Source organism: Rhamphochromis sp. 'chilingali', assembly GCF_963969265.1.
Source record: "Rhamphochromis sp. 'chilingali' genome assembly, chromosome: 12".
Classification (NCBI taxonomy): Eukaryota; Metazoa; Chordata; class Actinopteri; order Cichliformes; family Cichlidae; genus Rhamphochromis; species Rhamphochromis sp. 'chilingali'.
Genome location: NC_137939.1, coordinates 26,214,982 through 26,226,373, shown reverse-complemented (window position 1 = coordinate 26,226,373; position 11,392 = coordinate 26,214,982). Strand labels below are relative to the sequence as shown.

Sequence of the window (11,392 nt, the reverse complement as noted above, 5' to 3'; positions counted from 1 at the left end):
TGCACAAAAGTCACAAGAGGGCACCACATCCTGAAAAATAATGCCGCTATGGAAACTCATTGAACTCAAGGGCCCGACTGTTGCTTCACAGCAAGAAGGTCGTGGGTTCAAATTCATTCTGGAGCTTTTCTCTGAGGAGTTTGCATGCTCTCCCTGTGTCTCCATGCCTTCCTCCAACAGTGCAAAGACAAGCCTGTTAGAATAAGTGGATGGATGGATGGTGTTGCATAAACTATCATCTGACTTTTGTGTGAAAACACCAAAAAGCTACATATTGTTTTATTCTGAGATATTTGTACTTCATTCTACTTAACCCCAATGGTACAAACATCCTGGCAGTTCCCTGATAATCAAATACCGAAATAAACTTCTCACATTATTTCATTCATTTATTTTATGGTTTTGTTTTCCCATAACAATATGTCATAAATGGACCACCTGAACCTGACCACTTGATGGGACACATGGCACAGAAACACCCTAACTGAAACACACAGTGGTAAAATAGCAGTAATGGCATTTTCAAAATGGAATACTTACATGCATACACTAACTTAGACATGTGTTAGCATATTAAAGTCCCAACCTATTTAACATTATGAGGGAAAAATATCCATTATCCTCTATATAATGTGGATATTCAAACTTGAGACAGGAAACTGTAATAGTGGTAATTACATATTAATATGGCATTTCTGGGTTTCCTCCCATAAGATGAAATTAGTCTATAGGCTACAACACTGCGCTTCAATCACATTTAACTTCACTGATGCACAGTCTGAGCCTCGGCTCAGGCTTTTACATTTTTCTTCATTTACATCGCCTGAAGGGCAGACATTATATTACTCCCGGGAGAAGATGCTATGATGAAAATGGACTGTCAGGCACATTAGCCGATATATAGCTCACGCAGGACTAATTTAAACACGGAGCGTAACTCAAGCCTTTATTTCATCCAGCTATTGTATGGCCTATTTTATTTTTCCCTGATTATTTCAATGATTGTTTGATTTCAACCGGAGGATTTTTATAGTCACACATAGAAATCAGAATTATGTCAAGCCTGAATTGACAGGGAAAGGTGGTAGAGAAAACCCCACATCATATATCTACAGTCTCTCATAGTCCTGAGCCATAATCCACTTCAGTCTCATTAATGATAAATTGTCTTTAAAGTATTGGCCTATATTAAGAGTGAGAATTTCTCAGAGCCTGATCCAAGCACACGTGTAGTACCAAGATTAATTTGCACAATAATTGATTCATTATTCTCTGCTACATGAGTAATGGTTACTATACCTAAATGAATAGAAAAGGTGTCTCCAATAATCTGATTTACATATTGGTAACAAAAGTGTGTTTCCATAAGCATAAAGCACCTAGCAGGAATCCACAAACCACCTCACATGCAGAAACGAACACATTCAAATCTGCAGTTGTGATGGCAGTGGAAGCAGAAGATAGCGGATATCTGCTCCGGGGCTGGGAAGACTGACTGAGTAACGGCGGTCTCGCCAGAGATCATGCTATCATCATTTCCTTTGATGTGCAGCCATAAAACATTTGGCAATGCTTCCTGTAAATGCAACTGTGAGTTGGAAGCTGTGTCTCGCATTAATAAAGTTTAAAAAAATGACAAAAAAACAATTTTTTTTCTACTTTACCTGCATCATAGACAACTTGGCATCATGACACAGAAGTCTAAAAGGGACTCATTTGACTTCTACAACTCATCTGCATGAAAAAGACAACTTCCTATATATGTTTGTAAGCAAACAGATCATAATGGAGACCAAGATTTTGACTGACAAGCCTTTTTTTTTTGCCTAGTCATTGTTATAGAAACCCTTTTTTTTTTTAGAACCAAGCAGTGCTGAAGGACAATAATTTAATGGCTTTTTTTTTGTTGTTTTAACAAAGACTAATCACTTCAATTAGCAAGAAAATGCATTTTGTGTTATAGAGATTCACAAAATAATATCTCTAATTTCATAATAAATACTTTAATTTGTGATCTGGTGATACACTGATGCTTGACAAACAAAAGTGTAATTGGAAGAATAAAATGTGCTCTAAACAAGTGAAATTACAAAGAGAGTAATTGTGAATATTTTAATGGGTGCAAGCATACAGTAATGTGTGCATTCTTGCATGCTTATTCGTTTACGTGTGGGCCAGTTTGCATGGATGCATAACTGAGTTTAATCTATTTTTTCAGTGCACAGAACTCAGGATGGAGAAAACAGTGGACTTTCTGCCTCAACCTGTACTACACCAGATGTCTACAGTGTCATGTGAATGCAAAAGAATGGGTCCACAGCGGTTAATAGGAAGATACCGAGAATTAAAAAGATGCAGCATCTCAGCCAAAAGCAGCATGTTTACGGTCCACTAATTGAACGAAGGCTGCTGTTTGGAGGAAGAAAGCACAGGAGGGCATATGTCAAGATGACAGGTTTATTGATATGCTTAATGCATCGCCTACAAGCACACACCTACACTCACAAAGACACACATCATTCATTTTGCTGGGATTCATTGTGAGTTAATATTAGCTCATATTTTACAATACATTGTGGACAAAGGGAAAAAATAGGACACAGACAAAACCATTTTTCAGTGTGCAGACATACTAAACTGAATGACTGTGTCTTAGCTGAAAGCAGTCTACCTTAACAATGCCTCATTTCATACGTAGAAGAAAGTCCTGGGAGGATAAATGATTTATTTAGAGCTGATTAGTGGCTGTTTATTATTTTGAAACAAAGAGAAGTGTCCTTGTGGAAGGACAACAGTAAATTCCTATTAGGGCTTTCCTTTTGGAGTGGCTATCTACAGCTGTTTTGGCCAACAGATGTTCAAATAGAATTTCATTGATCCACTGAGTAAAACAAGGCTTTGGATGAGGATAGTCCAATAATGAGTCTAAGGCAGGATCTGCGACACTGTAAAAAGGAGGGAAAAATGGTGGTGGTTTTTGTGATGTGAATACTAATGCATTGACAGTTCAGGCAGTCGTGGCAAATGCACATTGCAGGTCAAAGTTAATGCTGCATTAGGCTAATTGCTGTGTAAAGAAAAAGACCCCTCCACTCCTCTCTTTAAGCAGTAATAGGATCACCACGAGTCTGTGGGAGGAGGCTTGTTTGGCCCATGCACACATGCCATGTTACATGTCTCCTTGTAGGCATTTAGTTTTTGCTCAGTGTGGGAGAAGAATGGAAGCGTGTGAATTACACTCACTGTGGTTTGATAAGAGGTTTCTCATATTTTTTGCATTACATTTGACAGCTAAGACAATCCAAAGTACAACTGATTTGTTTCCCTGATGGGTGAATAGATAAACGAGATTATTGAGAGCTGTTCTCCTGCCACGTTGCCTGTTGTCTGCTCAAGACGGCGGGGTTATTTAGACACGGTGAATCGGTTCATGATGCCTTGTGTTTTCTCTGCTGCTGAATTTCTTGAGAGGAGAAGAAATATAGATTCTCTCTGATCATGGAGGTCTCAGGGGACCAAACACAAAAGGGTCTTCATTTATATATATATATATATATATATATATATATATATATATATATATATATATATACAGTTGTGGTCAAAAGTTTACATACACTTGTAAAGAATATAACATAATGGATCTACTGAGTGTCCCGTTATTTCTAAAACTCTGATTTTTCTCTGATAGAGTGATTGGAACAGATACTTCTTTGTCACAAAAAACATTCATGAAGTTTGGTTCTTTAATGACTTTATTATGGGTTAACAGAAAAAAGTGATCACATCTGCTGGGTCAAAATTATACATACAGCAACATGAATTAGCAATTTTGGTGACTTAGAAAGTTGTCAGTGAACTGAGCTTCATAGCATGGCCTCTTAACTTCTTGTGAGTGATTATGAGTGACTACAGCTGGTGACTTCTCTTAGACAGGTTAAATAGGGCTCATTGGATACAAACGCCCACAAATGCTACAATGGGAAAGTCAAAGGAGCTCAGCATGGATCTGAAAAAGCGAATTATTGACTTGAACAAGTCAGGAAAGTCACTTGGGGCCATTTCAAAGCAGCTGCATGTCCCAAGAGCAACAGTGCAAACAATTGTTTGTAAGTATAAAGTGCATGGCACTGTTTCATCACTGCCAAGATCAGGAAGAGAATGCAAGCTATCACCTGCTGCTGAGAGAAAATTGGTCAGGAGGATGAAGAGTCAACCAAGAATCACCAAAAGGCAGATCTGCCAAGAATTAGAAGCTGCTGGAACACAGGTGTCATTGTCCACAGTTAAACGTGTTTTGCATCTCCATGGACTGAGAGGCTGCCGTGCAAGAAGGAAGCCCTTGCTCCAAAAGCGGCACCTTAAGGCTCGACTGAAGTTTGCTGCTGATCATGTGGACAAAGATAAGACCTTCTGGAGGAAAGTTCTGTGGTCAGACTAAACAAAAATCGAGCTTTTTGGCCATAATGCCCAGCGATATGTTTGGAGGAGAAAAGGTGAGGCCTTTGACCCCAAGAACACCATGCCTACAATCAAGCATGGTGGTGGGAGTATTATGCTGTGGGGCTGTTTTGCTGCCAATGGAACTGGTGATTTACAGAGAGTAAATGGGACAATGAAGAAGGAGGATTACCTTCACATTCTTCAACATAACCTAAAATCATCAGCATGAAGGTTGGGTCTTGAGCGCAGTTGGGTGTTCCAACAGGACAATGACCCCAAACACACATCAAAAGTGGTAAAGGAATTGCTAAATCAGGCTAGAATAAGGGTTTTAGAATGGCCTTCTCAAAGTCCTGACTTAAACCCCATTGAAAACGTGGACAATGCTGAAGAAACAAGTCCATGTCAGAAAGCCATCAAATTTAACTGAACTGCACCAATTCTGTCAAGAGGAGTGGTCAAAGATTCAACCAGAAGCTTGTGGATGGCTACCAAAAGCACCTAATTGAAGTGAAAATGGCTAAGGGACATGTAACCAAATATTAGCACTGCTGTATGTATATTTCTGACCCAGCAGATGTGATCACTTTTTTCTGTTAACCCATAATAAAGTCATTAAAGAACCAAACTTCATGAATGTTTTTTGTGACAAAGAAGTATCTGTTCCAATCACTCTATCAGAGAAAAATCAGAGTTTTAGAAATAACGGGACACTCGGTAGAGACATTATATTATATTCTTTACAAGTGTATGTAAACTTTCGACCACAACTGTATATATATATATATATATATATATATATATATATATATTAGGGGAGCAACGATACTCGCATCGATATTGAACCGTTCGATACAGTGCTTTCGGTTCCGTACGCATATGTATCGACCAATACAGAATTTGTAATTTATTTTATCAACTTTCCTTCTGACGATGCTGTCTGTATTGAACGCTCAGTGAATCTGCATTCGACTACTCCGCCTAGGCTGCACTGTCAAGCGCAGATCCACTGAGAGCTCAACACAGACAGCATCGTCAGAAGGAAGAGCACAGGGCAAGCTAGCGAGACAGAAGTTAAGCTCTCCTTGCAACATGGCAAATTGAACCTCCCCCACCCTCATTCAGATCTGGCGTTTGGAATTATTTTGGTTTTCATATCTAGCCCCACACACAGGGGGACCAGGGGTAGCTCGTTAACGGAGATTTGCCGTGTTGTGGCGTTAACGTCATTTCAACGAGATTAACGCTGACAGCACTAGTGGGAACACAACGAATATGACTGCACGTTTACGCCGACATTATCCTAGTGCAAAGACAAGTGGAAGCAGACAAAAACAACAAGCATGTATGCTACAAACTTTACCCGAGTCATTTAGACAGTCGTTAGCACATGATTCTCCTTATGGGCACCTGATATGTTTAATATTGTGGCGAGCTCAGACAAGGTGGAGACGGAGGTGTCGTTTGGTTCCCGTGAGCTAGCCAGGGAGCACAGCCGTTTATTGACATCTGCAGAAGAACACTGCCGCTAGCTAACTGCTCAGCGCGGCAACCGCACAGCAACAACAACAGCAACACACAGGGCGCCCTCTGACCCCGGAAGGACACACCGTCGCAGCTAGAGGGCGTCACCCGTCACTATGGCAACATAAACAAAACATAACTGTACAAACAGAACCCCGAACAGCCCTGACCCGCTACAATATGCTGCTGGGAATATAGCCCAGAAGAAGCGTATAGTATAGCTTTTATTTGGGAAAGAGCCATTTCTCTGTAATAAACTCTCTTTTCCAAAGATGAGTGATTCCTCAATCAGATACAAGGCTCGCAAAATCGCTAGCCCAACGTCCCTGGGCTAGCGATTTTTCCAGTCGGGCTACCAAAATCTATCTCTGCCCTGCCCGTCGGGCTATTGTAGGAAGTAAAATATATGTCAATGCTTTTGCATTCTTTCGGAAATGTAGCTGGCTAATTATGTCATTGGCATCGATGAGCCACTGTCAATATATGACATATTGCAGTACTCTTACCAAAAGCAGTAAGATTTTGATAAAATTATAAAACCATTTGGTGTTTAAGTATTACAGTTTTTCTTGATAAATTTGGTGTAATTCTTATATCACAAACATCATTCTCACCACTCTTAAGGCACTGCTCAAGACAAGCATTTTTTCCAACACAGATTCACTTGTGCAAAAGACACTAAAACAATAAAAACCTTTTCGCACATATGTAAAAACATGGAAAGTCAGTCACTGAGTTCAACTTGGTGATCAACAAATAAAAACCCTTGCATGAGGAAACACAGTAATGCACTGGAAGAGGTTTACACGGATCAGTCGTCCTGTCCACTTGGCAGAAAAACAGCCCCATAGCATGATGTTTCCACCCCCATGCTTCACAGTAGGTATGGTGTTCTTGGGATGCAACTCAGTATTCTTCTTCCTCCAAACACGACGAGTTGAGTTTATACCAAAAAGTTCTACTTTGGTTTCATCTGACCACATGACATTCTCCCAATCCTCTGCTGTATCATCCATGTGCTCTCTGGCAAACTTCAGACGGGCCTGGACATGCACTGGCTTCAGCAGCGGAACACGTCTGGCACTGCGGGATTTGATTCCCTGCCGTTGTAGTGTGTTACTGATGGTGACCTTTGTTACTTTGGTCCCAGCTCTCTGCAGGTCATTCACCAGGTCCCCCCGTGTGGTTCTGGGATCTTTGCCCACCGTTCTCATGATCGTTTTGACCCCACGGGATGAGATCTTGCGTGGAGCCCCAGATCGAGGGAGATTATCAGTGGTCTTGTATGTCTTCCATTTTCTGATGATTGCTCCCACAGTTGATTTTTTCACACCAAGCTGCTTGCCTATTGTAGATTCACTCTTCCCAGTCTGGTGCAGGTCTACAATACTTTTCCTGGTGTCCTTCGAAAGCTCTTTGGTCTTGGCCATGGCGGAGTTTGGAGTCTGACTGTTTGAGGCTGTGGACAGGTGTCTTTTATACAGATGTTGAGTTCAAACAGGTGCCATTCATACAGGTAACGAGTGGGGGACAGAAAAGCTTCTTACAGAAGACGTTACAGGTCTGTGAGAGCCAGAGATTTTCCTTGTTTGAGGTGACCAAATACTTATTTTCCACCCTAATTTACAGATAAATTCTTTACAAATCCTACCATGTGAATTCATGGATTTTTTTTTCACATTCTGTCTCTCACAGTTGAAGTGTACCTCTGGTGCAAATTACTGACCTCTGTCATCATTTTAAGTGGGGGAACTTGCACAATCGGTGGCTGACTAAATACTTTTTTGCCCATATATATATATATATATATATATATGTCACAGAATTTAAGGCCTTTATAATCACAGAGCATACAGAGAAAAGTACTAAACTGAATCAATTTCAGCTTTTGTTTCTCGTGATGTATATTGTATTAATAATTAAATTTCATTATCTGTGTCTTTACCACACAGGTGTAGATACTGTAGGTTCAGTGAATGCTTAAATTGCACTGATTAGAATATACTGGACATTCAAAGCTAAGATTCAGCGCACTGTGTTAGAGGCTGGGATTTGACTTCATCACATATACAACCTTTGATCATCGTTTATGTCCAGTTGAGAATGAATCTGTGCACTCACATATTAAATGAACTGAAACCAGTAGTGTGATCTCCAGTCTTGATATAAGGAATGAGAGAACTGATAGCTGTTATTTTAATGAGCCTGCCTCAGTTGTTTTAACTCCAAGTACCACAGAGTAATGTGGTAACATCTGGACTGACGAGTTTACTGTCAGCATTTTAATCGCTAGTTTAAAGGCTATAGGTTGCAGCCATTGCTCTAACACTGTATGGCCTCAGTGCTGGTTCTAATAGTCTGAGCTGCTTCCAGCTTTATGTGTGAAGAGCACAGCAGCTTACAAAACACGTAGCTAGCTCATACAGCTGCGACATAAAATTTTCATAAACTAAGATCACCTTAAAATAACGGGGCTACGTGCGGTGATGCTAGCGTTAGCCATGTTAGCACGTTACCTTCAACAGGTGGTCAGACTGTGAAAACAGGCACTCAGTCAGAGGTTGCGCTCTCCGTTTCGCTGCAGGGTCTAGTAGTGATGGGTCGTTCGCGAACGAAATGGCTCTTAGAGCCGGCTCTTTGACGTGAACGACGCGAGCCGGCTCCTTATCGCGAGCCGTCACGTGGGTTTTTTTTTCCTTTCTTTCTCTCAGCCTCTCTCTCGCACTTTTTTTCCGCTTCACTCTGCACGCGAGCCTTGTGCTTTACGCTGGGCAGAGGGGGGAGGGGCGGTAGTTACACTCAGTAGCACAGGAACAGAGCCAGAGAGAGAGAAAGAGAGGCAGGGACAACAACATTAGAAAGGTATAGTAATCATCCACAACTATTTTCGGTTGCAGATGATAAAGGATTGAGAAAGTTTATTCATGCAGGTCCATATGACAGAGAATATGCATGTTCTTTTTGTTTTCATATTATAATTTATATTTAATTGTGTTGTGGTTTGCAGTGTTTTGTGTTCTTTTCACTTTAAATTTGTGAAAGGAAAAAGCTGAAAATTTAAATAGTTAAAACTTGAAATGTGAATAGTTGATTTTTGTATTATATGATTTATTTATTACATTTTATGTGGAGTGAATAAATAAAAGTATATTTACGGTGGCCCCTAGAGACAAAGCACATACAAACTTCAAATCACGTACGAACTCTGAAGCATGTACAAACTCCAAAACACGTAAAAACACGTACAAACTCCAAAACACGTAAAAACTCCAAAACACGTAAAAACACGTACAAACTCCGAAGCACGTAAAAACTCAGAAGCACATAAAAACTCAAAACACGTACAAAAGACAACAGAAGTGCTCCAGGATGCTGGGCGCAGCGTTGAGCCTTTGTTATCTTGTGGCTACACAAGCCAGCAAGTACCAACGACCGGATTTGGTGTGTGGTAGTAACAGGTAAATGAACTTTTTTTTAAATTATTTGAATATATATATGAGTGCCTGTGTATAAATACACAAACAATACACACATGCTTTCAATTGTGTAATTTAAGTGATCTAGTAGCTTTGCTTTGGAAGTTCAGTTCATGCTAGAAATGTGTTTTGGAGTTTGTACGTGTTTTGTCTCTAGGGGCCACCGCATATATTTATATATAAACATATATAAATAAAACCACTTGTTTTTACGTTAGTAATTCCTTTTGTGCATAATTTTATATTATTGTTAATAATAAATTAATTAAAGCAACAAAACAACCTGAAGAGCCGGTTCGGAGCCGAAAGAGCCGGCTCTTTTTAGTGAGCCGAACCGAAAGAGCCGGATTCTCTAAAAAGAGCCGGAAATCCCATCACTAGGGTCTAGTGATGGGACGTTCTGTATCGAGGCTTCGGAGCGTGTGTCGAGTAATGGAGGGGGCGTTTCCGCGAAGCGCGTATCGAGGCTTGCTTCATTTATGGGAGGAGCTGAAAATGATGACGTCCGAAGCCTCGCTGCCCGGCTGTACCACGTGACTGGTTCATGAAGTGGTTCGAACTTTGCCGCGAGATATGACAGCGATATAAACCCCTCAGACTTCATTCAAAAATGTGGGTGTTTGATGGACAGTTGCGGTTAGTGAGAGTTTGGAGACCGTATGGAGGTTTATGAGAGTGAGGAAAGTCAGGAGAGAATGGAGCCAGCTAAGAAGAGGAGGATGTCCTCCCCTGTGTGGGAACATTTTGATCTTATTCCTCCCAACAAGGTATGTATTTTCATGATACTGATGGTGCAATACAATTTATGTTGAGCTGTCTTGACTTTTGTACAAGGTGAAGTGTTTGCTATGTGCCAGGGAGCTGGGATATAACAGCAACACCTCATCCATGCTTAGGCACTACAGAGCTTTGCATGAGAATAAGGGGGACACCGATCGTGGAGCAAGACCAGGTGAGCCATCAAATGCAATGATAATATAGGATGCAGTAATGTTACTAAATGATATAACAATATTATACAACTGTTATAAGTTACGTGTGTGATATTTATATTTGTGCTTTATCTTTATTGTCTTTCCTCAGGAGAACAATCTCAAATAGATGAAGACCTGGTCAGCATGGTGATTGAGGACTCCCAGCCATTTAGCATTGTGGAGGACAAAGGATTCAAAAGATTTGTTAAATCATTAAATCCTAGCTATGTTCTCCCCACTAAAAAAGGTCATAAAAGCAGTGAAAATTTAGTTTTTACAGAATAAAATGTGAACAGGCAGGACTGAGGCTCAGTGTGTAGCTGTCCATACCTCAACGTTACAAAAGCACAACCACTGTCCACACCCCAACCACACCTCACCTCACAGTAAATGATCATTTCCATTTCAAGCATTTCCAAATAATCATTTCCCATACTGCCACTATAAATATACACAGTATACTGCCATCACTACAATATACATGTTTTACACACTCCTTTTGTTGTTGACATTTACAGGCTGTGTGCAAAATGCCACACTCTTCAAATTCATGCCAGCTATTATTTTTACGTCCAGTAGGTGTCCTGCTAGAGCAAATGAAGCTTCATGAAGCTTCGCGTTGGGGTGAACCAATTGGATGAAAAGCTTCAGTGCTTCATGGGGCTTCATCTGTCCATCACTAGCAGGGTCCCTTCATTCTTCACATATCCGCGTGTGTTGTGTTGGGCTCTTGAATAAAACTCCCCGCTCAAGCGATAACGTGGAGCAACAACCATCTTTTATTTTAGCTTACTCTCGTCTGATTACATGCCATCATTTCCTGACTAAAGGGTAAGTACTGCCGCCTAGTGGCGCATGATGTACATCAATATAGATTACACCACAGCGTGGAGCCGAGTGTAAATCCTGAGGCTGAACGGCCTTTGTACAAGCACACACGCTTCTTAGCAGGGCGAAGCTATGAGCTAGAAAAAT

At 40.6% G+C, this 11,392-nt stretch overlaps 1 protein-coding gene across 1 annotated transcript; it reads left to right on the top strand.

The window, feature by feature from the left end:
• Positions 1 to 10,095: 10,095 nt before the first annotated feature.
• LOC308407764 (uncharacterized protein) lies at positions 10,096 to 11,068 on the top strand. The gene is made up of 3 exons (XM_080899616.1): positions 10,096 to 10,210; positions 10,278 to 10,395; positions 10,527 to 11,068. Exons 1-3 carry the CDS (start codon positions 10,103 to 10,105, stop codon positions 10,700 to 10,702), a joined length of 402 nt encoding a protein of 133 aa, XP_080755742.1. The 5' UTR covers positions 10,096 to 10,102; the 3' UTR covers positions 10,703 to 11,068.
• The last annotated feature ends 324 nt before the right edge of the window (positions 11,069 to 11,392 follow it).

Bases quoted from the DNA above. Each gene is read 5' to 3' on its own strand.
- LOC308407764 (XM_080899616.1), top strand. From the start codon at position 10,103: ATGGAGGTTTATGAGAGTGAGGAAAGTCAGGAGAGAATGGAGCCAGCT. The intron at 10,211-10,277 runs GTATGTATTTTC...CTTTTGTACAAG, and splicing joins ATCTTATTCCTCCCAACAAG to GTGAAGTGTTTGCTATGTGC. The intron at 10,396-10,526 runs GTGAGCCATCAA...GTCTTTCCTCAG, and splicing joins CGATCGTGGAGCAAGACCAG to GAGAACAATCTCAAATAGAT.